Source organism: Pongo pygmaeus, chromosome 11, assembly GCF_028885625.2.
Source record: "Pongo pygmaeus isolate AG05252 chromosome 11, NHGRI_mPonPyg2-v2.0_pri, whole genome shotgun sequence".
Classification (NCBI taxonomy): domain Eukaryota; kingdom Metazoa; phylum Chordata; class Mammalia; order Primates; family Hominidae; genus Pongo; species Pongo pygmaeus.
This window is the reverse complement of record NC_072384.2, coordinates 128,471,006-128,496,541: the sequence shown is the minus strand read 5'-3', so window position 1 is coordinate 128,496,541 and position 25,536 is coordinate 128,471,006. Positions and strand designations below refer to the sequence as shown.

The 25,536-nt window shown below is 41.0% G+C and overlaps 2 protein-coding genes across 3 annotated transcripts in view; one reads left to right on the top strand and one right to left on the bottom strand.

Annotated features, from left to right (window-relative positions):
- Window positions 1-17,517, bottom strand: part of DAW1 (dynein assembly factor with WD repeats 1) — a 72,009-nt gene extending 54,492 nt beyond the window's left edge. The window contains exons 1-2 of one of the 2 annotated variants that reach the window (XM_054478459.1): window positions 17,362-17,517; window positions 3,699-3,771 (exon numbers count right to left, since the gene is read on the bottom strand). In XM_054478459.1, coding sequence (XP_054334434.1) covers window positions 3,699-3,771; window positions 17,362-17,401 — 113 coding nt within the window. In that variant the 5' untranslated portion in view covers window positions 17,402-17,517. The remainder of the gene's footprint in view (window positions 1-3,698; window positions 3,772-17,361) is intronic. The other variant, XM_054478458.1, reaches the window with a different exon arrangement.
- LOC129031618 (putative protein CRIPTO3) lies at window positions 17,427-19,016 on the top strand. The gene is made up of 2 exons (XM_054478139.1): window positions 17,427-17,606; window positions 18,540-19,016. Exons 1-2 carry the CDS (start codon window positions 17,427-17,429, stop codon window positions 19,014-19,016), a joined length of 657 nt encoding a protein of 218 aa, XP_054334114.1.
- The last annotated feature ends 6,520 nt before the right edge of the window (window positions 19,017-25,536 follow it).

The window sequence follows — 25,536 nt, the reverse complement described above, 5'->3', positions numbered from 1 at the left end:
GAATGTTCCCAGCATCATACTTTTCACTTTACATATGTTCTCTTATTTAATCCTGTAACAATCTGCTAATGTAATGCTTTTATCATAATTATTTCAGAGATGAAGAAACTGAGGTTCAGAAAGATTAGATTTAAAATCTTTTTAGGAAAAGAGAAAAATGCCTAACCATAAATTTAAAGCATCATAAGACTAATATTAATATTTATTATGGACTAAAATATTGTTTCCCTGAAAGATCACTGGTCTGAAAAATATACAGATAGATTCAAATTTTCTCTAGCATTCAAATAATTCATAGAAATTCTGAAAAATGTTGCTGGTACAGAATAATATTCATTCAAAAAAAGGTATCAATGTATATACACCATGAAGCATCCAAAAAAGAGACATTTTACAAATCATGTCACACAGGTGTCTAGAAGATGCACTATGCAGGTTCCCCCACCTTTAAGAAAGAATCAGGCCCAGAGTCAGGGTTGGAGCTTTGTTGCCTGACTGCTTCTAGCTGCAGCTCTTTCAGGCTGCACCTTGGCATTGCAGGCCAGGGCTGCCTCTTCTCTGGTGGTTCTCCGTCCACAGCCGAGCAGGGGCAGAGCAAGAGCCTGGCCGTTTCTCCCTTTGAGGCACTCCTCTAGCTGGCAAGTTTTGCTCCTGAGCTCCTCCAGATTGGCAGAGATTCTGTTGTCCCGCCTCCTTCTTCGAGGTCAGATGGCTCCTCCTGCCTGATCCTGCTTCTGCTTCATGCCCTGGACTGTCACAAGTGTCACTGCCCAATAAACCTTTGACTCACCCACCTCTGTCTCAGTATCCACTTCCCATGAATGTGGACCCTGATAAGTATCCCCCTCTTCACCTCATCAACAAACATTAAGCTCCAGTTTTGTGCAAGACACCGAGCTAGGAACCTGCTCATTCAATTGACATTTATTGAGTTGGTACTATTGCTTTAGCACTAGGCTTGTAAAAGATATGCTCCCAGCTCTCAAGAAACATAATCTATTAGAGTAGGAGTGAATATTTTGAACAAAAATGAACCAGGGACCGTCCATGGTAATGACTTGGATAAACCCTGAGATATTCCATTGTCAAAAAGATAATTAATTTCATAACAATTAAAAGGGTAAAAATGCCCCTTTGAAAAGTTTTCAACAACTTGTATAAAAACAGATTTCCTCGCAAGATCCAAATTAACCAGATAATCTAAACGCTCCAACCCTGTAGGATTTTCATGCAATAATTCCAGCATGTCATCTATGGTGCCAGTGTTTTTACAGGCACAATACTTCTAGATTCTTGCACAAAACTAGAAATAAAATTCACACTTTTTTGAGACATTTATTTACTTTCTCATATCACCAAAAGTCATGTTTATGAGTGGCTATGCCTTATATCTCCTCAGGAAAGCATAGCATGATTGAGTGACTATAGTTAATATGAAGACCTTCAAAGTGTTGAGTGCCTGGATTCACAGCCCACAAGTCCTTTTTGAAATCACCTAATAATTCATACTTTTAAATATAAAAATCTGTAGTTTTGCAGAATGTCTAGCTGGAGGTTATTCTCTCATATAGAAGCTTATCTGTACCACTCATGTGATGTTCTATGTTGTACAAGTTGTTTCTCAAACTAGACAAAAAGCCTATCAAGTGTAGGGATTATGATTAATATCTTTATAGCCTCTTATAGAATGCAACCCAGATTAGATTCTTACATATGTGTTGAAGGTACATATACATAATTGCTGACTAAATAAACGAATGTGTCACAAAGAAACTTCCTGCATGCTAGCATAATCACACAAATCAATAACATGTTCCATTTACAAAAATTACAGGTTGGGTTTGATATTAGGCCTCGTCTTTCCTGAAAATAACAAAGATTGTTGTATTCAATGACACGATCTGTGCCACTGTTTATTCTTTGATTTTAAAAAAAATATCAATTGACTACCTTCTTTGTGCCAAGCACCTGAAATAAGACTTGGACCCTACGTAGACCATCATCCTCTGAGCCATGCCCCATCCCCACCCTAGACAGGAGCTCCCAGAAACATCAAACCTCCCAAGTGGCAGCAACTCCAGGATTAAGAGAGCCCCTCTCTCATCAACTATGGTGTCAAGTGGACTCATTATAAAACTAGAGAGCAGCCCATATAAGAAAGCTCCTTTTGCTTACAGTCTCAGGCCACAAACCTAAAACACAACATTTGTGTTTTGTTTCTTTTGTGATTTTCACCCATTGAGATTATTTTCACCTTATCTGAACTTAGGCTCTCACAGGATAATCACTAGTCTGACTCTCTCTTGAAGTAGGATTTTTGTTGGTTTGTTTGTTTGTTTGTTTGTTTACAAAGACAGGGTCTTGCTATTTTGTGTTGCCCGGGCTGGTCTCAAACTCCTAGCCTAAAGTGATCTTCCTGCCTTGGTCTCCCAAGATGCTGGGATTACAGGTGTGAGCTACCACACTTGGCCTTGAAGTAGAGTTTTGTATGAGATTTCTTTTCTTTTTTTTTTTGAAGACAGAGTCTCACTTTGTCGCCCAGGTTGGAGTACGGCACCGTGATCTCAGCTCACTGCAACCTCTGCTTCCTGGGTTCAAGCGAATCTCCTCCCTTAGCCTCCTGAATAGGTGAGACTACAGGCATGCACCACCATGCCTGGATAATTTTTGTATTTTTAGTAGAGACAGGGTTTCTTCATATTGGCCAGGCTGGTCTCGAACTCCTGACCTCAAGTGACCCTGCTGCCTCGGCCTCCTAAAGTGCTGAAATTACAAGTGTGAGCAACCGCGCCTGGCTATTTGCATTAGATTTCCTAAACAGAATGAACTCTGGGTGTTATTACATCACAAGGGGTTTCCTCTGGGCTAATAGCAAGCTTCAGTAATAGAGATGAGGTCTCCCTCTTCTGCCCCATGACAATTAATGAGGAGGAACATATGCAGTCAGCCCTACGAAGTATTTAATAAGAAAATAACAGGCTCAGCAATATTCTTAAAACTCAGTAACAAGTACTTCTCAAAAATATAAAGGTCACTGGCTGGGCGCAGAGAATCGCTTGAACTCAGGAGGCGGAGGATGCAGTGAGCCAAGATCGGGCCACTGCACTCCAGACTGGGCAACAACAGCGAAACTCTGTCTCAAAAAAAAAGGAAAAAAAAAAGAAAGAAAGGTCAGCAAAAATAAGGGAAGTCTGAGAAACGGTCGCAGCTTAAGGAAGCTTAAGAACACATGATGGCTAAATGTCATGTAGGATTCTGGATGGAATCCTGGAACAGAAGAAAGGAATTAGGGAAAAACTAAGAAAACCTGAATAAAGTGGGCCTTAGCTAATAATTATGTATCATACTGGTTCATTAATCCTAATAAATGTACCCCGCTAATCTGAGATGTTAACATCAGGGGAAACGGGGTGTGGAAACTCTACCTTCACAGCCTTTCTAAAATTATAAACTAAAAGGTTTATTTTTTTTAAGACCTTAAAAAAAAAGAAAAGAATGATAACCCTTTTCCCACTTCCTCTTCATTCAGCAAGACCCTCAGATATGACTCCCTGAAACAAACAGAAACTAACACACCACAGAAGAACAATTTTTTTAAAATAATGTATTATCTGCAGTTTATGCAGCTCATCCACACATCACTCTGTGTCAAGGCTTCCCAGTGAACATTTACTTGTTGAATCCTACAGTTTACTTACCTGGGACCAAGATCAAGCAAATCTATGGACTTAGTCTTTAATTCTCCATGTTTTTCATATTCCAACATAATTCCTATAGAAATAAACAAACATGTTATAAAACACTTACAATGACCACCTAGGTCAAAAGTTAACCTACCTTGCCACAGTTTTTTCCATTTTTATTTTTAAAATTTTTAATTTTTTAACAAAAAATAAGCAGTGATATCTAGTTCCAAAACAAGATCATGTAGACACACTTTTTCCCAGTCCTTCCCTCTAAGTATAACTAAATACCCTTGAAATTGTCCAACAGACAATGATAAAATAATAGAAAGTTGGATGGAAGAAGGTAGACTGGCTATACGTTTCAGGGTTTGAGGAACGACTACATGGTGAAATTCCTGGATTTTCTTTTTATCACCGCACTCCACACCCCAAAACTAGGACAAGAGGGCCCTGTTCCCTGACCCACAAATGGGGCCCCTGCAAGCAGTCTGATCCCCAGCGGAAGTTTGGGGCTGTTCCAATTCCCAGTGCACATACTGGACCTCAGCAGGCAGTCGGATCTGGCTGCAGCCCCATCAACAAAGTCCTGGAACCCCCCAGACCCCACTCTACAGCCAGGCCATTGGTGGACGGTCCTATCCACTTGCAAAAGGGGCAGCGGTGACATCCACAGACCTCACTTCACAACCAGGCGCTGAGGCAGCCTCAGCAAAGCCCTGCGTCTCCCTGCCTTCCAGCCAGCAGCATAATCAGGCCAGGAAGTGACCAGGAAGGTCACTCGGTGACAGCAGGCCTACTAGGGAAGTACCTTCTGCCCCCTGCAGGTGGCGCCAGCAGTGACTGAGCAGGAGCCTTAGCAGTACCCGAGAAAACAAAGGACAGTAACATTGCAAGGGCCTAGGAAACTACGGACACCATTGGAACTAACGCCCGCAAAAGTAGCCCAAGAGCACATATGCCAAATCTAAGCAGATTTCGCCAAATTAGAAGGTTTAGGTAGGATCAAGGATCCCAGTAATAATCAAAATGTCTAGGATACAATTTTTTAAAAATCACCTATTATACCAAGGACAATGAACAAACACCAATACGAAGATGAATCAGAGGTTGGAATCATCTGACAAGGACTTTAAAGAAGATATTATAAAAATCCTTCAATAGTCATTTACAATTTCACTTGAAACAAATGAAAAAATGGAAAATCCCAGAAAATATTTATTAAACCAAATGAGGATTATAGAACTGAAAAATATGATAATGAAAATAAAAAACTTGCTAAGTGAGTTCAAAAGTAGAGATGACAGAGAATAGAATCTGTGAACTTGAAGATGGATCCATAGAATATATTCCATCCGAACAGCCCATCGCTAATAAAAACTGGACAGAGCCTCCTAACCACCTTCCTCTACTGCCTCTGTCTGTGGATATAAACTAGTACATCTCAAAAATTTGGCTTCAGGATCACCTTACACTCTTAAAAATTATTTAGGACACCAAAGAGTTTTTGGTTTTTTTCCATATTAAAAACTAAAATTGAGAAATTTTTTAAATATTTATTAAGTCATTTTAAAACAACAATAATTCATAGCATGTTATTTTTACAAAGTTTTTGTAAAAATAACTATTTTCTTGCCCCTAAAAAGAGTAAGAAGGGTAGCACTGTTTTACACTTTCGCAAAGCTCTAATATCTGGCTTAAGACACTGGATTCTCATCTCTGCTTCTGCATTCAAGCTGTTGCTAAATGTTTTAGACAAAGTATAAGAAAAGAATGTAGTCAGACACTGATATATAGTTGAAAAATGAAGGAGTATTATAATTGCCTTTTTATATCATTGTGAACATTTTTTGATATTATATTAAAATTCAACAAATGGTAACTTCTTAAAATTAGTGGCAATATAGAATCTGAAACCATATTAGTGAACTTTTCCGTATATTTGCATTAAACCTCATTGGTCTATTTCACACTTTCGATGGATCTTTTATTTATGCATGATCCATGCATAATCATGCACTGGACATTTGAAAAATACTGATCTACTAAGTTATGCATATCTTGTAACTGTTGACATATTTCATCACACAATATCAGAAAGTAACATTTACCACTTTCACTACCAATTTTTATCATAAGAAAACTCTTAATGTTGGTAAGCTGTCAAGATTATGGTGGTAAACAAAAGTTTTCTAAACTTATACTTTTTGCTTGAAAGCTAAAATATATCACTAACAAGAAATGCTGATATTTTTGCTTGAAAGTTGTGGGCTCACATTCTTCAATTTCAAGAAAATGTCTGCCAAATGTCTGAGTCTGAAAACCATGTTGTTTCTCAGTCACTCTTTCCAGTAAAAACGCTTTTCCATGAAAAAAATTGGTTCATCTCGTAATTCAAGCAACCACCTATATTTTCCTTAAGACAACCGTATTAGTTTGCTTTTATATTGCTATAAAGAACTGCCCAAGACTGGGTAATTTATAAAAGAAAGAGGTTTAATTGACTCACAGTTCCTCGTGGCTGGGGAAGCCTCAGGAAACTTACAATCATGGTGGAAGGAAAAGAGGAAGCAAGGCACCTTCTTCACAAGGTGGCAGGAAGAGAATGAATGCAGGAGGAACTACCAAACAATTATAAAACCATCAGATCTGGTGAGAACTCACTCACTATCATGAGAACAGCATGAGGGAACCGCCTTCTGATTCAATTACCTCCACCTGGTCTCTCCCTAGACATGTGGGGATTATTGGAATTATAATTCAAGATGAGATTTTGGTGGGGACACAAAGCCTAACCGTATCAACAACTATCAGACTTCACTGTAGAGCAGAAACGCTTGCTTAGTACTTTCTATTTCATCACCTGGAATACTCAAAATACATGCACTCCGATGTTAATATTTTGCTACATTAATAATTTTTACTGCTTCATCAAGGAAATCCTCAAGCAAAACTAGGTTGTTCTGTTGGGATTTTTTTGTTGTTTTCCTATTATGACTGTGTGTCAGTGAAGAATAAATACAGTGACCACTATTAGAGTTTGGTGTCACTGCCTTGATTTGTAGTAGGCACCAGCAGTTTCACCTTCCATTGCTTCTGCACCATTAGTGACAATGTCAGCGCAGTGTAGAAAAGGAAGTAACATCTTATTGTTATTATGAAAAATAAGTTTGACCTTGAGACCCTGCTGAAAGTGTTCAAGGGTTCCCAGGAGTCCTCAACAGTTTGAGAATCACTGCTATAGACCATAGTTTGATATAACAGATATAATTCTAGCAGTATTTCCGATCAAGGGAAAATAGGAAATGTTGCCAAAACACTCTATTTACTTTTGAAAAGCACTGAGCCATTGAGAAAAAATGTGGCAGAGGCCAAGTGCAGTGGCTCACGCCTGTAATCCCACCACTTTGGGAGGCCGAGGCAGGTGGATCACTTGAGGTCAGGAGTTTGAGGCCAGCCTGGCCAACATGCTGAAACACCGTCTCCAATCAAAATATAGAAATTAGCTGGCATGATGGCAGGCACCTGTAATCCAAGCTACTTGGGAGGCTGAGGAAGGAGAATCGCTTGAACCCAGGAGGCGGAGGTTCCAGTGAGACAAGATTGCACCACTGCACTCCAGCCTGGGTGACAGAGTGAAACTCTATCTCAAAAAAAAAAAAAAAAGAATGTGGCAGAGTTGAAAAGTGTATACTTGGCATCAGATAGATCCTCAACCCCTTACTTATGTCACGATCTAGCAAATGTCAGTTTTCTCATCTATGAACCTATAAGTTTGCTGGTTGAGATTAAATAAGATGTATATGAAGCACCTGGCATAAAGTCTCAATGAACAGTGCTTATTTTCTAGCTATTAATCAAATGCTGCCTTGTGGCATAAGCTGCATGGTCACCTTGTATTACTTAAATTGCATTTATGCCTTCTCTTTCCAGTGAGATTGTAACATCTTTGAAGAAGGAAACATATCCATGTTATATGCTTCCCTATATTCCCAAAAAGACCCTTCTCATGGCAAGTCATGATTTAAGCACAGCAGACCTGTGATTTTTGTTCAGGTTCAAGTATGAGCAACACATTCAGATCCCTCTCTGGATTCCATTTCTCTATCAACAGTGCCTGCCCTTATCTAGTATCTTCATGCTCTTTCAAAATGCTCTAGCAGTGCTTGTTGAATACATGAACTAACTGGTGGATGATGGGAAGACTGTCCTCAGATTGCTTAATGCATTGGACATTCTCTGACTTTATAGCATGTGGCCTTTCAGAAATAATCAATACTATAAACAATATGTCCTCCTTCCTCAAATATACCCTCTTTAGGCTTTTTATAAAATCTCTTCTTTCTGTTTTTCCAATCACTTTGTTATTTTTTGTTCTCCTTTGTCCTCTTTTGCCTGACCTTTAAACACTAAGCATCTTTAAACTTCAGGTCTACAGATTCTTCTCTTCTCACCTTACATTAAATTCGTCGGTACCATGTCTTTAATTACCATCAACATGCTAACTATTAATTGCAAATCTCCAGGCTATATCTCCTCTGAGTTCCAGATACACAGATGTCTCCCTATCACCTCAAAGAGTTCAGGATCTTCTCCTTCAACACTGCTTCTCCTCTGGAGTTTCTTCCTTACTGTTGGACATCACTACCCACTCAGCTGCACAGCTATGATCTCTCAGAAGGAATTTTTCTCAACCCTGTCTTGCTGCACGGATGTGCTGAAACCTAAACAGGTAATCCAAGCAGCTGTTGCATAATGAACTGCAAGATTTTAGAACAGAAAAGTAATGAAAAACGCTTTTAGTGACTCAAGAAACTGCCCAGAACACTACAACACAGCAAGCAAATGCTAGTTAGAGGATAGTTTGGCATAATTTTGTTTTGTTTTTTCCCCCCAAGAAGTAGTTCGTTTGTACTAAAGACCTGAAACCAAACTCTAGTATCAAAAGCAAACTTAAAAAGAAAAAAAGAAAGATTCTGTGGAGAGCCAACCAGTACTTATTTCCCTAGAGTAAAAAAAAAAAAAAAAAAAAAAAAGACTGTTCATGTCACATTAAACTTTTCAGCAAAATATGGACATTACAGCATTGTTAAAATATTTTTAAACCTAACTGTATGCCACATGTTATAAAAAAGATTTAAGGTGCTTACAAAAGATGAATAGAATACAAAGAGCTAAGACTGGAAGAAGATAAGAAAGAGATGCTGTATCCATTGAAGACACAGTTAATGGCAAGATCACACTTATAATTGCAAAGAAAATTACTGAATATCTAAATATAGAATTAACAAGAAATATGCAAATCCTAAATGTACTATTGAATATAAAAGAAAATTGTGATAAATGAGGAGACACATTTCTGGATGAGAAAACCCAAGGCTGTAAAGATGTCAAATTTATGAAGTTAATGTAATTATAATGATTTTACTTTTTGAAATGTGAAAATTTACTCTACCAGATATTACAATGAACTAAAAAACAATAAAGTGTGGTTTTCATACAAAATTAGATCACTATAATAAAATCATCTATGCATCAAAATTTAAAAATAAAATGAAGTTAATATTTCAATAGAGAAAATGCATTGTTCAATAAATGATGCAATAATATTTCAAATTAATAGAGAAAGAATGTATTGTTCAATAAATGATGTAATAATCAGCTGGATTTTTTGAAAAGTTGATAAAATAGATTTCTGCCACATATAATGTACAAAAATATTCCAGGTTGATTACAAATTTTAATATTAAAAATAAAATATAAAATATTCTAGATAATATAATGGATTTGTCTCTTAGTGTCTGTAATCACCTTTGTAGGTACATGAAATACAATAGCTATAAAAGAAAAAATTGACAAATTTGTCTAAAATAAATTATAAGCCTCTGTACAATAAAAGATACCACAAAGTTAAAGGCAAATAATAATCAGCAAAGAAGTTTCAACCATAACCACAAAGGTTTAAGAACTTAATATAAAGAACTCCAAAAATGATTTTTAAAAAGAAAATTGGACAAAAGTCAGGAGTGGTCAACTTACAAAGACAGACAATGATCAATAAACAAACCAAAACAGAAAGTCCCTAACTTCATTATTAAGAAAAAATACAAAACAAAACAGATGTAAGTTTTACCCATCAAATTAGCAAAGATTACAAAGACTGATAATATTCCACATCAGCAGCTTGAAGACACAGGCACTGTCACGTGTCAGGTGGCTCCTTTCAAGGCATGATCGCATCTTCAGGGGGATGAGGCTCATCTTAGCTATTCCTTGATGAATACAAGGAAAAATTGTATTTTTCATTATTCGACTATATATAAATATTTTATAAAAGTAAGAGAAGCCAGGCATGGTGGCTCATGCCTGTAATTCCAGCACTTTGGGAGGCCAAGGCGGGCAGATCACTTGAGGCCAGGAGTTCAAGACCAGCCTGGCCAACATGGTGAAACTCTGTCTCTACTAAAAATCAAAAAAATTAGCCAGGTGTGGTGGCATGCCTGTAATCCCAGCTACTTGGGAAGCTGAGGCAAGAGAATCGTTTGAACCCAGGAGGCAAATATTGCAATGAGCTGAGATTGTGACATTGCACTCCAGCCTGGGCAAAAAAAAAAAAAAAAAATTTAAATTTAAGTTTAAAAAGTAAGAGAAAAACAAGAAAATAGAAAAAATGATAGGGATCGACATATTTTCTTTTTCATTTTGTTAAAGACAGAGTCTTGCTCTGTTTGTTACCCAGGCTGCAGTGCAGTGGTACAATCATCACTCACTGTAGCCTCGAACTCCTGGGGACCCATGCCATTCTCCTGCCTCATTTTCTTGAGTAGGTAGGACTACAGGCCCATGCCACTATGCCCAGCTAATTTTTTAATTTTTTGTAGAAACAAGATCTCACTATGTTTCTCAGGCTGGTCTTCAACTCCTGGGCTCAAGCCATCCTCCTGCCTCAGCCTCTCAAAGTGCTGGGATTAAAGGCATGCACCACCATGCCCAGTTGATCAACATTATTAGAATATAAACCCTTGAAGATCGAGATCCCTAAAAAGCTATTTGAAAATTCAAGAAACGTACATACTTTAAACATACAAGGTCTGTATCAATGCAAGATGTCATTATCATCAAGGGAGTGTTTCTTTCTGTATTGTAATTTTAGATTTTTTGCATTATATATGAGGGTATTTACTATGTGCTATTTATTATTGAGGAAATAAATGCTTGAGTAAATAAACGATGTACACAATGAATAAGCAATAAAATAATAATCTGTAACTCAGAGAAAGGTTGGAAAGAATTAGCACTTGGCAGTCCACAGAGTATGATCTAATACCCTAAGGAAATGCATTTTTAACATTTTAGCAAATAAGTTAACAAAAGTCTGCTTTCTTTATGCACTACTTGTTTGTAATAAAGTAAAAAGGTTCAAAGTCTTCAAGCTGACTACTAAAAATTGGTGGGGATGCTGTACAAATGGATCTGGAGAATAAACTACAAAATTGAAACATGTACATTTGACTGCTTCGCTGTGACAAAACCTCTAGGCCAGGGGTCCCCCCACCCCACTGGGCCCTGGACCAGTACCAGTCTGTGGCCGTTAGGGCCCAGGCCACACAGCAGGAGGTGAGCAGCGGGCGAGTGAGCATTACCTCACTCAGCCTCCTGTCAGATCAGCAGCAGCAGCATTAGATTTTCATAGCAGCAGGAACCCTATGGTGAACTGTGCATACAAGGGATCTAGGCTGCACACTCTTTATGCAAATCTAACTAATGCCTGATGATCTCAGGTGGAAGTTTCATCCCGAAACCATCCCCCTGGTCTGTGGAAAAATTGTCTTCCATGAAACCAGTCCCTGGTGCCAAAAAAGGTTGTGTAACACTGATCTAGGCAATATGTTCATCCCTCTCATGATTACTGAGCTCCAATATGAGCAAAAGGCCGTGATATATGCCAAGAAGAATAAAAACAGAAAACAAAGAGTCTGGGAGCAGTGGCTCATGCCTATAATCCCAGCACTTTTGGAGGCCAAGGCAGGTGCATCACTTGAGGTCAGAAGTTTGAGACCAGCCTGGGCAACATGGTAAAACCACATATCTACTAAAAATACTAAAATTAGTTGGGTGTGATGGCACATGCCTGTAATCTCAGCTACTCGGGAGACAGAGGCAGAGGTTGCAGTAAGCCAAGATTGTGCCACTGTACTCCAGCCTGGCTGACAGAGCAAAACTATGTCTCAAAAATAAAAATAAATAAACAAAGATGCTGCCAGAAATACATGCTTTTCTTCAGTGACTGTTTCCCATAGTATCTTAATAATCTTGATTTTTCCCTTGATTGTGCATTATTCAATAAATATAATTCCCAAAACACTTAGGTAAGAAGCCTCTATTCCTCAAATTCTTCAATATATTAAAAGGGCATGCTTCAAACGATATTAGTATTCTTTACTTAGATTACATATTCAATCAACAGAAACCTTTAAAATGCTCAGAATGTTAACTAGTTTAGTTAATGTTGACTTAATTCCTTCTCCTGGTCTAAGAACTATGGACTTTACACAATAAATGAAATATAAAAATTGTCATAACTGAGTCAGCTGAAAAGCACATAGTCAACACCCACTCTTCCCAAAGCAAAGAGCTTATGAATTAATAAATGTGACCAAGATGAAAAGGAATGTCCCATGTTTGGTTAGCCCTGTCACTGGCATGTACATTTAGCCGTTGGGAATGTAGGTAGGGAGAGGGATAATTCAGTAGATAGCAGCAAGACAATGTCCCTGACCTATATGTTATTCAAAAGAAAGTGGGAGGGCGAAAATTAGAGGATTAGGAGGCAAAACAAAACTGCTCTATATGCAGAAGGGATAAAGGTAGCATGGGAATGATTCAGTGGAATAATTTTTTCCTATCTGATAATGCTATTATTGAAACACCCACCTGCTATTCAGTAGTATCTTGGAAACTTACATATGATTTGGCTCACCAAAGATTGGAATTCAGAAATTAAATGTCAAGCATGCTAAGTAATGGGACCTCATTATAAGATAAGCATTAAGGCAATAGTTGCAAACATGAGTCAAGAGAATTACGTGAGCCTAAGATCGCTACAAGAATCCTAGGCTTGGCCAGGCGCAGTGGCTCACGCCTGTAATCCCAGCACTTTGGGAGGCCGAGGCAGGCAGATCACAAGGCCAGGAGATCAAGACCATCCTGGCTAACACGGGGAAACCCCGTCTCTACTAAAAATAAAAAATAAAAAATAATTAGCTGGGCGTAGTGGCGGGCGCCTGTAGTCCCAGCTACTCGGGAGGCTGAGGCAGGAGAATGGCATGAACCCAGTAGGTGGAGCTTGCAGTGAGCCAAGATCACGCCACTGCACTACAGCCTGGGTGACAGAGCGAGACTCCTTCTCAAAAAAAAAAAAGAATCCTAGGCTTTTAGAGCTGAAGTAGATCAAAGATCACTTATCTGGCCCTTTCACATTTCAGGAAGAGTTTGAGGCATTCTGCTCAACACACATCATCTCATTAAACTCACTTATTCAACAAAAACATTAATGTCATTTTATGCACCAGGCTCTCCTCTGGGTGCTAGAGATAAGGAGTAAACAAAATAGACAAAGTTTCTACCTTCATCAATCTTTTATTCTCATGGGGAAGAATAAGCAAAATAAATGAGTGAAATAATGATGAATTGGATTAAGATAGCCCCAAGGAGAAAAGACAAACCAGGGAAAGGAGCTGTGAAATATCATGGGAAGAAGACAGAAATGCTCAGAAAGGAGTCATCTAAGTCTTCACTTTACACACTTTTGAAGAAAGAGTTTAAAAATATGGGGTACTAGCGATACAAATGTCCATGGGTAGATTATTCGAGGCAGAAAGAACAGCAACTGCAGACCCTGGGTGGGGACATCTCTGCCCCATCCAAGGAACACCAAGGAGAGGAGTGTTGCTGGAGGGAAAAGTCAAAAGTGGTGAGGTCAGGAAAGCAACAGGGGGTGAGATTTTGCAAGGCCTTGGGGATCATGGCCCTTTTACTTGAAGCGAGCTGAGAAGCCATTGGAGGGCTGGAGCAGAAGAGTGGCGTGGTTATATTTATGTTCTAACAGAGCCACCCCATTGCCATATAGACTGAAGAGCGTCAAGGGTGGAAGGAAGCTTTCAAGCTAAAAAGAATGGTAGCAGTCAGGTAGAAGAAATTGTTGAATTCTGCCTGTATTTTAAAGGCAGGACTAGCAGGATTTGTTAGTGGACCAGACGTGGAGTATGAGAGAGAGGAGACAAGGAAGAGTCCAAAATCTTTGGCATGAGCAAGTGGAGAAATGGAACTGCAATTTGCTGAGATGGGGAAGACCACGGGAGACCCCCATATGAGATGTATGGTGGACATTCAAATGAATGTGTCGGGTGGGCAGTTAAGTACTCAGGACTATGCGGGATGGTTTGTTTTTTGTTTTTGTTTTGAGACAGAGTCTCGCTCTGGCACCCAGGCTGGAGTGCGTTGGCGTGATCTCAGCTCACTGCAACCTCCACCTCCCAGATTCAAGCGATTCTCCTGCCTCAGCCTCCTGAGTAGCTGGGATTACAGACCCGCACCACCACACCTGACTAATTGTTTTGTATTTTTAGTAGAGACGGGGTTTCACCATGTTGGGCAGGATGGTCTTGAACTCCAGATGTCAGGTCAGGATAGTTTTTAAGCCTTGAGAATGGATGAGATTGTACAGTGTATGAGTGTAGATAGAAAGGAGAAATCCAAGGTTTGGCCTCTGGGGCACTCCAACATTAAATAATCAAAAAGAAGAAGAGGAACCAACGAGATGGACACAGAAGAAGTGACAGTGAGACAGGAAGGAAAATAGAGTATGTGTCCTGGAAGCCAAAGAAAAGCAGAGTGGTCGAATGCTGCTGTCAGGTCAAGGCAGGCAAGGACTGTGGCTTGGCCAGTGGATTAGCAATGTGAATGTCATTGGAGATCTTAAAGTGGGCAGTTTCAGTGGGGCAATCAGCGTGAAAACATGATAGGAAGGGAGGACAGCACTTGGGGAGAGTATTCTTCCAAAAAGCTTTCTTTACTCTGAAGAGAAAGAATCAAATAAGATAAGCAGCTGGAAGGGTCTAGTAGACCTATGAAGTGGTGCTGTTGTCACCACGTACCCATGCTTTGATAGAATAATACAAATTGCCCAAGTTTTTTTATTATCGTATATGGTGAGAATCAGTTATTCTGAACCCAGAGCCCATATTCTTAACCTACATTCCACAACAAAAGGATGAAAGCAAGAGCTTCATTTATTGGTACACCTATGGGAACCAGCACAGGCCTATGGGCAAAAAGAGCCAAAAGAAAATTATGGAATACTTAAAGGAAACAGACTATTAGTCTTAATTTTAAATTTTCTATATACTATATACCTACGCCTAATTTAAATTTCATAGATACTCTCAGCCTGGTGTAGTGGCTCACACCTCTAATCCCAGCACTTTGGGAGGCCAAGACAGGTGGATCACTTGGGGTCAGGAATTCAAGACCAGCCTGGCCAACATGGTGAAATCCTGTCTCTACTAAAAATACAAAAATTAGCTGGGCTTGATAGTGCACACCTGTTATTCCAGCTACCTGGGAGGCTGAGGGATGAGAATCATTTGAATCCAAGAGGTGGAGCTGGATTGCGCCACTGCATTCCAACCTGGGTGACAGAGCAAGACTCTGTCTCAAAAATTATATTAACTAATTAATTACATAAAATAAATTTCTCTAGATACTCTCATATATATAGCTTTCTCATATTATTTTAACTGGAATTCTATGAGGAAGAAAATGAGTGTCTTCTCTACAAATGTCAACTTCCCATTGGAGAAAGTAGCTGTTCAGGATCGGTCTTCCAGGGAGGCAGAAGCAGCATCCCTTAAGATTTTCAGTGTTATTCTCAGTAATTTCCATACCTGACCTCTCATCAAACACATCCATTTATCCATACATTCATTCAACAAACATTCCTGATCTTCTATGTCACCAAATCTCTTCTAGAAGCTGAGGATGCTACAATGATCAAAAAACACTAAGATCTTAGTTCTCACGAAATTTACATTAAATGGGAAAGAGGCAGACACTTGAAACAAAACAAGTAGAGTTTTGGATGATGACAAATATAATTTTTAAGCACTTTATGACATAGAGTAAAATCAACACAGGCTACTTTGAATAGGTAGGAGAGTCTTTTCAGGTGGTTGACATTGATTGAAACTGAATGAAGAAAAGGAAGCAGCTTTTCCTAGCTCTAGGGAAAGCTGGGTCCAAAAAACGAACGAGTGAAAGGCCCTCTCTTAAGTCTTAGAAGAAGAAGTTAAAGAAGTCAGAAGTATAGCGAGGGTAGACAAGTGAAGTTTTAGAAGTCAACAACGCAGGATGAGCCAAATCCCACAGGGTGCAGATGGTATTCTAAGCATGATAGGAAGCTATTGGAGATCTTGAATTCAGATCCCACTGGCTCCTAGTGGCAGATGGATTGTAGGAGATGAGGGTGAAAACCAGGAATCCGGTTGAAAAGCCACTGGAGTGGCCCAGCCAAAGAGAATGGTGGCTGGAATGGAGGCTTGGACTAGGTTGGCAGCTGGAAGGGATGTTAGACCAAGAAATCTGTGTTACAGAAAGAGCGATAATCTGATGGATTCGCAGAATATTTTGGACTTAGAGCTGGCAGAATGATAAAGGAATGCCAGGGGGTGGGGGGGGGGCGGGGGAGGAAGTGAATGATCACAGGAGAGAAACAAAAAGTGACCACCTAGGTTTCTGGCAAAAAACAGGCTGGGTGATGATACCTTCTACTGGCAGGGCACAGTTTGAGGAAGCAGCAGGATTGGGATGGGACTGGAAAAAAGGTATCATGAGATCTCTGTGCGATACGTCATCGGAGATGTTGACCAAGCAGTTGGATGTGTTGCAGGGAAAAGCGAGATATTCAACCTTAAATTCAAGCCCCACCCCTCATAAAGCTATTCTAAACAAAACCGGTCCAAAGTATCTTACCCTCCTTTGAAATCTTTATGACACTTCCTAACCAAACTTCATTGGGCAAGTGTATTTGGTTATCTTCTGCCTCGTGGCATGTTTTGCAGATTTTTTTTTTTTTGCAGATGTTTCTAATTCAGAAGACGAATTCTGAATTAGAACCCAAGAATTGCACTCCTATTTCTGTCCCTAAGAAGCTGGGTGATCAATGGGTGTCACTTATTCTTTAAAGGTGACCATGTCCTCACCTAAAATTAGAGTTAGGCAAGGATTAGGTAATTAATGTATTGCTTATGTTACTAAGTAATAGTTAAGTAATTTATTTCATAATTACTTCACTCATTGAAATCAAGGACTATGAACTTCTTTAAAGGTCCATAGCACAGAGCACAAAGCGTGTACGCAGTAGGCACTCAATAAATGCAGACGGACTGATACGCACAGTCAAGCTAAACTCTTTAAATTCCTGAAAGAGTAATTGTTAATGTTTTGAGGAAGAGTCCAGAATCCGAAGTAATGAGGGGCACAGGTGGGGAAGTGCCCGACTTCCTGTCCCACCTGGGGACCCCGCCGCCCCTCAGTCTCCGCGCCCTCCTCCGCCCCAAACTCTCCCAGTCTGGGAGCCCAGGGTCCCACGTGGGGATGACGGGGCCGGGCTGGCGCGTACCTGGTGGGTAATACCGGAGCAGGAGGCTCTTGAGCTTCATTTTCTTGCTCTCCTATCTCCGGCCGATGGGCTTCGTAGCCATGGAAACGGCTAAACAGCGGCAGGACGCGGGTGCGCATGCGCATGTTGCGCCGAGCGGTCCTGGCGCGCAGAGCCGGGAGGTCTGGCTCCGCGGGCGGCTGGTGGTAACCCAGAGCTCCAGCGCGTGGGGGGCGAGTGTTCTGGAGGTGTCTAGAGTGAACGAGGTGAGGGCACCTCGTGTCCTCACTAAGGACGACCTCAGAGGAGCTAGGCATGGCCTGGAACCGAAAGCCTAGGCCATAGCCTGGGCTGCATGCACTTTTTTAGCACACTGGGTTTCCCAAAAGGAAGGGTGGGAGGAAAAGCCCGCTGCTGGTTACCACTCCGGGGCCCCAGCCCGTGCCCTGTCCTTGTCCTCCCAAAAGAAAAATGACCTCGACTTAATATCCGGCATTTCTTGACTCTGTGCCATACATTGCACTGAACGGTGTAAGCACACATACTCATATAATCCTAACAAGGTGTGAGTTACGCACCACTTCTTAAGGATGAAGTAACTGACAATTAGACAAAGTGGAGAACTACCAGAGGTCGCAGCCTAAATGGATAGTGGAGGCAGGAGTGGAAGGCAGGTGCGTCGGAACCTACACCAGAAGGCCTACACCTGTGCTCTCAACCTGTGCTTAAAACTCTCCAGGCCTTCATGCAGCCTGTTCTATTTCTTGCCAGCATCGTTGTTTGCGTGCCACGTTTCCATCAGAAAGCCTGCGGAGAGAAAGAATCAGCCAGCCAACTTGTCAATTTCCTTTAAGGAATTTGGCCTCAATTGGAATTTCTCAAACTTGAGTAATTCCTGTGTTATCTGCGCTACTATGAGCCATATCTCTCCTTACCTCTTCCAGAGATCCATACCTAAGTTTTAAGTTCTTAAAATGTCTCTAGATTGACTCGCTTATTTTACTTCACTTTGTAAAATGTAATTTTAAAAATTACCTTTACTTTTACAGTTACTGCCTGTTTACTGAAAATTATATAAAATTTAATTCCATCTGTGAAGTTTTTATTTCTAAATTTAAAATTATATGAAATTTTCAGTAAACAGCCAGTAACTGTAAAAGTAAAGGCAATTTTTTAAAGGAGTTGAATTGCTTTTTAAGGGCTGGGCCGTGAGGAACTTGGTGCGTCCATCTCAGGGAGACCTGGCCTTCAGAGATGCCAGCATTCGGCCCCAGGAGGAGCCTGAAATTCGTCCTCGGTCTTCCCAGCTTGTGACCCCCATGGGGATACAGGACAGTAAGGAGCTAAACAGAACCTGCTGCCTGAATGGGGGAACCTGCATGCTCGGGTCCTTCTGCGCCTGCCTCCCCTCCTTCTGTGGACGGAACTGTGAGCAAGACGTTTGCAAAGAGAACTGTGGGTCTGTGCCCCATGACACTCGGCTGCCCAAGAAGTGTTCCATGTGTAAATGCTGGCACGGCCAGCTCCGCTGCTTTCCTCAGGCATTTCTACCTGGCTGTGATGGCCTTGTGATGGATGAGCACCTCATGGCTCCCAGGACTCCAGAACTACCACCGTCTGCATGCACCCCTTTTGTGCTAGCTGGCATCTGCCTTTCTATACAAAGTTACTATTAGTTGACATTGACCTATTTCCAGAAATACGATTTTAGATATCATGCAAATTTCATGACCAGTAAAGGCTGCTGCTACAATGTCCTAACTGAAAGATGATCATTTGTTAGTTGCCTTAAAATAATGAATACATTTCCAAAATGGTCTCTAACATTTCCATATAGTACCAACTACTTCTTACCTCTTTGCCCTGCCCTCCCCCCAAAAACTACTTCTTTTTTCAAAAGAAAGTCAGCCATATCTCCATTGTGCCTAAGTCCAGTGTTTCTTGATACATGTAATTCTACCGGGTCTTCTTAAAATGTTCTTTTAAACAATTGAATTATATCTTCAGATTATTAAAGACTAATCCTAATGTGGACCTTAGGATACAGTTCTGAGTAGAGTTGATAAAAATCAATTAAAATCGTCTCTTTAAAAGGAAAGAAAGCCTCTTTAAGGGGAGGAGCCAGAGGGCTGAAGGAATGGAAGTTCATCTGCATGTATGCAGGGAGACTGGGTAGGAAAGAGGAAGCAAATGGGAGAGAGAGGTTGGAAAACATAAAATGGGTTACTTGATGGTGATTAGGTGGGTGTAGAGAAGAAAGTTAAAAGGCTAAATGGAAGGGCAAGTTTCCATTATCTATAGAAAGCTATATGAGACAAGGACTCCCATTTTTTTCCCAAAGGTGTTGTAAAAAGAAGTCTCCTTATAAAAAAAAATTATACCTCAATGTCCCCGACAAGATTGCTTAATAAATTATGTTTCCTCCAAGCTATGCAATTCTTTTAACTGTTGTAGAAGAGAAAATGTTCACAATATATTTAGTTGTAAACCAAGTGATAAAACTACATATTGTAAAGCCAATTTTTAAAATACATTGTATATATGTGTATGCACAGTAAAAATGGAAAATATATTGACCTAAAGGCATTGAATTACTATATACTACTAAATATTACTATATTACTATATACTAATTACTATATACTGCCAAAGACTGAACCCAAAACCATCCCTTTCTTTGTAAACAAAGGAAGGAAGAAAGGAAAGAGGGAGGGAGGGAGGGAGGGAGGAAAGGAAAGAAGGAAATTAGCAAATGTTTGAGATTGTTAAGACAGGCTACAAGACGGAATAGCACTCAACTGAGCCTTCCTACTTGATGTGTTCAGAAGATTGAAAAGATCATTGAAATGGCAAAACCTTTGCTACTAAGTGACACAATTTAACTTAATATAAACGTGCAAAAAAAAGAATCATCTTTTTCTCACCAGTAGTAAGCATCCCATACTTGGAAAACAGGGAACCATATGAAATCCAAGCTCTCTCCCAGCTCAAACTTTCTGCTAGCCATTAAGACACTCTGGAAGGACTTATGGAGGGAGAGGCAAAGAGTTTGTTCTATGGAAATGAGAAAGTCTTTGGTAGATTTTGGTCACCTATGTTATTGCTTGTGCTCGTGCCATTTAAAATGTGATCTTTGGGCAGGGCACGGTGGCTCTTACCTATAATCCCAACACTTTGGGAGGCCAAGTTAGGAGGATTGCTTGAACCCAGGAGTTCAAGACCAGCCTGGGCAACAAGGCAAGATCCAGTCTCTACAAAGAAATTAATTAGCTGGGTGTGGTACACACCCCTACAGTCCCAGCTACTCAGGAGGCTGAGGTGAGAGGATCACTTGAGTCAGGGAGGACATCACCAATAGTGGGACAAACTGACATATATTACCTGGTATTACAATGCACTGAAGAGAACATAGCAAAGCCGGGTGCAGTGGCTCACGCCTATAATCCCAGCACTTTGGGAGGCCAAGGTGGGCAGATCACGAGGTCAGGAGATCAAGACCATCCTGGCCAACATAGTGAAACCCCATCTCTACTAAAAATACAAAAATTAGCTGGGCATGGTGGCACGTGCCTGTAATCTCTGCTACTTGGGAGGCTGAGGCAGGAGTATCGCTTGTACAAGGGAGTCGGAGGTTGCAGTGAGCTGAGATCGTGCCACTGTACTCCAGTCTGGCAACAGAGCAAGACTTTGTTAAAAAAAAAAAAACAGCAATTCTCTGGAATTCCTGCTGCAAATGAATTACTTGACTCAAATCATAAGGAAACATTGGAGCAAACCAAATTGAGGAAATTGTACAAAATAACTGTTGACAGTCAAGGAAAGAAAAGTCTAAAGAAATACTTGAGATTAAATAAATCTAAAGAGGATGACTAAATGCACTGAGTGATGATAGATCCTGAACCAGAATAATAATTACTTACAAAGGACATCATTGAGACAATGGATGAACTCTGTATAGGGATTGTGGTTTAGATAATAGTATTTTATCAATGTTAAGTTTCTTGACTTTGATCATTGTACTGGTTATGTAAGAGAATGTCCTTGTTCTTAGGAAAAGTATACTGATTTATTTCAAAATAAAAGGGCATGCTGGCGCCCTGATCTCAGACGTCCAGCCTCCAGAACTGTGAGGAAGAAGTTTCTATTGTTTGTGAGCCACCCAGTCAATGGTACTTGTTATGGAAGCCTGAACTAAGACATTCCCACCAGGACCTGCCTTGAACAACCAGAAACTAAATAATGAGTAGCAGTAATTTTAATCTCCTAAACCAATCCAGGCTAATACAGTGAAGTCACTCTAGGCTTCAGTTCTCCAAGCATGGTCCCCGGACCAGCAGGGTCAGTATCACTTAGGAATTCATCAGCAATGTACATTTTTGCCTCCCCCGAGTCCCGACCTACTGAATCAGAAACACTGATGGTGAGGTCCAAAACACATGTTTAAATGTGCTTTCCTGGTGATTCTAGTGAATGATGAACTTGAGAGCCACTGTGCTAGCTTAATAGGTTACACTGGCTTGGACAGAACGAAGTGAGTGAAATTGGGCTTCATCTCCAATGATCAGGTCTTTCTGTGTATTCCAGGCAGTCTTCCCTGATTGTCAGGAACAGTAAACTGGTTGTTCAGCCACATCCTCTAATGTAAATGAGACCCAGAAACAACATGGGAAGAAGCTGGAATTCTCTACATAATTGGGTTTCAGATGCTCCAATGCACTGAGAGAGGACAGTGAACATCAGGCTGAGGGAGGAATCAGAAGGTACCTGGAAGGATGGGAGTTGGGGAGGGAGGTAGTCTCTAAAATCAAAATATGTATGGTGGCTCTGGTGGCTCACACCTGTAATCAGAGTGCTTTGGGAGGCCAAGGCAGGAAGACTGCCTGAGCTCAGGAGTTTGAGACCAGCCTGGGCAACAGGGAGAAACCCCATCTCTACAAAACGTACAAAAATTAGCCCAGTGTGGTGGCACTCACCTGTAGTCCAAGCTACTCAGAAGACTGAGGTGGGAGGACATGGTGGTTCAGTGAGCTGAGATCACACCACTGCACTCCAGCCTGGGTGACAGAGCCAGAACCTGTCTCAAAATATATATATATATGGATGTAGTATGTCTACACATACATATATTTATATTTACAGAGAGAGAGAGAGAGAAAGAGGAGGAGGAGGAGAAGGAAGAAGGAGTCAGCCCGGGGATCCAGATTCTGTATTTTTGAGGCTGGGCAAGGTAAGGGAGGAGTAGGGCTTCTGGCTGCGGCTGGGCTTGGTGGATTCCATTTGGCTCAGCTTCTCCTGGAGAAAACCAACTTCGTGAGATGACTGCATCACTGGTGTTGGAGCCTCACTGACAGCAGCAGATAAAAAGAGAGATGCAATCCTCTCCTAGAAAGAGAAGACACAGATGCTCAGAGCCAGGCAGGAGCAGTCTGCTGTGCACAGGGTTTAAAGGTGGCCTGGTCACAGCAGGCCCCAGAGCAGAGGAACAGCATCGGGGTAGGGGCATATGGACCACATATCGCCATTTACCCTCTTCCTCTGCCTGCCTCCATCCCCACAGCAGGACTCAAAAGCATCTGATCTTACCTGGGACTTGAAAACTAACAGGGCCAGGGCCACTAATTGTATCATTCAATAAATGTGTATAAAGGACCTGCTAGTACCAGGCATGCTGCTCTTATAGATCTAATTCTGAAAAATATTGCAAGGGAGTTATTCACAGAAAGAATCAGACTTCAGGTGAGTTTGAAATGATTGTAGGTGGCCAGGCAAGGTGGCTCACGCCTGTAAACCCATCGCTTTGGGAGGCCGAGGCAGTGGACCACCTGAGGTCAGGAGTTTGAGACCAGCCTGACCAACATGGTGAAATGCTGTCTCTACTAAAAATACAAAATTAGCTGGGCATGGTGGCACCTGCCTGTAATCCCAGCTACTTGGGAGGCTGAGGCAGGAGAATCACTTGAACCCAGGAGGCGGAGGTTGCAGTGAGCTGAGATCACGCCATTGTACTCCAGCATGGGTGACAAGAGTGAAACTCCATCTAAAAAAAACAAAAAAAAAGAAAGGAAGAAATGATTGTAGGTCAGTGGGAGACAGACCTGTAGGTGTGACCAAATTTACATTCACTGATGGGTCAATGCCAGTACATGGCAGGCTGATAAACAGCTAGCACAGCTGATAAACAGCTCTGCCACTGAGGCGTTAGAGCAGAATGCCTGACTTGAAGCCTACCGTTTTCTAGACATGGGATCTTGGGCAAGTTCCATCACCTCTCTGGGCTTTAGTTTCCTCATCAAAAAGCTAGAAATGATCACGGTATCCAATTCATAGAGTTGTCATTATGAGCCTGATTCACTTGAAACATTCTGTAAGAATTAGGGACGGTGATGATAATAATAAGCATTATTACGCTAAATTTGTTTGAAACTGAGGAAAGGGTATGTACATATCATTTCCATTTCAATTGATGATCTAGGTCAACAATTGCTACAATTGCAATTTGTAATCTTTTGTGTGATCCTTGACAAGTATGCCTTGCTAATTATGTCAATTAATGTTAGTATAGTTGGCTTAAATATTAAAATTAGTTTACATTTTTAAAAACATAACTGCTTTCTCTGTGGACCCAAATAGATTTACTTTCTTAAATAAATGGCCTAGAGGATCTGGAAGGGAAGAATGGATTCTATACCTTACCAAGCTAGAGACAGTCCAGAGAAGAACAATACAGGTGCAGAAAGACCAGGGATATCTGGAACATGAACCAGAGACCCTGGAGTGGGCATAATGCCACCCTTTGTGACTGGTACACCATAGGTCCTTGATTAGTGAGTGATTTTCATTATGATTTGGAAGAGGAAGTCATTGATTATGTACGGAACTAGAGGGCAGGGCTAAGAGAGTTGGATTCATGGAGGCAGATGTTGGCTCCCTATAAAGAACTCCATGCCAGTTTGTCCAGTAATGGATGAATAGACTAAGCTGTGTCGGAAGGTATGAGAATTTCCCAGGACTGGAAGTGTTCTAGCTGAGGCAATTTGACCAGTTGCCAAGATGATTGTAAAACACGATACTAAGTCGGCTGAGAGATAGGACTAGATAAAATTTTCCTTTCATTTCTATGGTTCCATGATCTCGCGCTCACTGTGTGTCTGTGTGTTTTCACAAAAAGATAAATGTGGAAAGGTATGAAACAGTGGGTTGCTCGTTGGAAGACAGAAGTTCCAATCCTGCCCTTTCATCGATGACCTTTAAGCAAATCGTTTGCCCTTCTAATCCTCAGTTACTCAACTGAAAATGATTTTCGCTCATTCCATTCAGCACTCACACACCACGACTCACTTATTCCTGCTCTGGCTTTGATTCCTGTCATTCCTGCCACCCAGTAAGCCTCCCACGTCAGCTGTTCTGAGGTCTCACCCAGGGAGGAACACCTTGCCCACATGCTCAATTTGATTTTCTGCAACAGTATGTGCTGGGTGTGGAGTTCACATCACACACTCCAAAATGTCCCTACCATACAATGCCTGCCTCCAGTCCCTATGCCAACAACTGCATCTGGCCTCTTTCAAGTAAACTCGCGGGACCCTAGTGATGGTTCATTCATTCATGTTGAAAACTCCATTCTATTCAGTGTTATTTGTTTGATTTTTCTTCCTCTTACAGGGTTTATTCTAAACTCCTGAAGGATCTGATACAATAGCCCTTTGCAGATTAATGGAGAAAAGGTCTGAAATTATTAGCCTTGGTTGTCATTGGTTCTATGCGCCCATTTGCATTATAATGCCCTCCTCAGCTTGTCAGGGTGCCTCCTACCACCTCACTGTAGCAACTTGCTGAAATGTCACTGCACCCTGTTTCAGACCCCAGAGGACAGTCTGCTGTGTGCCACTTCTGGAGTCTCTCCTCTTGGCCCTGGGTCCCTTAAAGAACCTATAGTTCTTGCTGACTTCCATGCCCCACTCTGGGGTCCAGTGAACTTCTAAATACCTAAATTTGCCAGTTCGACAGATAAATTAGTCGTCTCTCTCCAGCCTGCATCAGGCTGCCATTTCCACTCAATGCCCACCCCTTTCTGCAATGCATGAAAGCTGCTTTGTGAGGCTTGCTGGATTTCCAGGATCACCTCAAAGAAGCTTGGCATCATTTATCTCTCTTCTTGGATCCCAAAATTCCAAAGAAGTTCTCTCCTGCCCTCCT

Coding starts and splice junctions, on each gene's coding strand:
- LOC129031618 (XM_054478139.1), top strand. CDS start 17,427: ATGGGCTTCGTAGCCATGGAAACGGCTAAACAGCGGCAGGACGCGGGT. Junction 17,607..18,539: donor AGGTGTCTAGAGTGAACGAG/GTGAGGGCACCT, acceptor TTGCTTTTTAAG/GGCTGGGCCGTGAGGAACTT.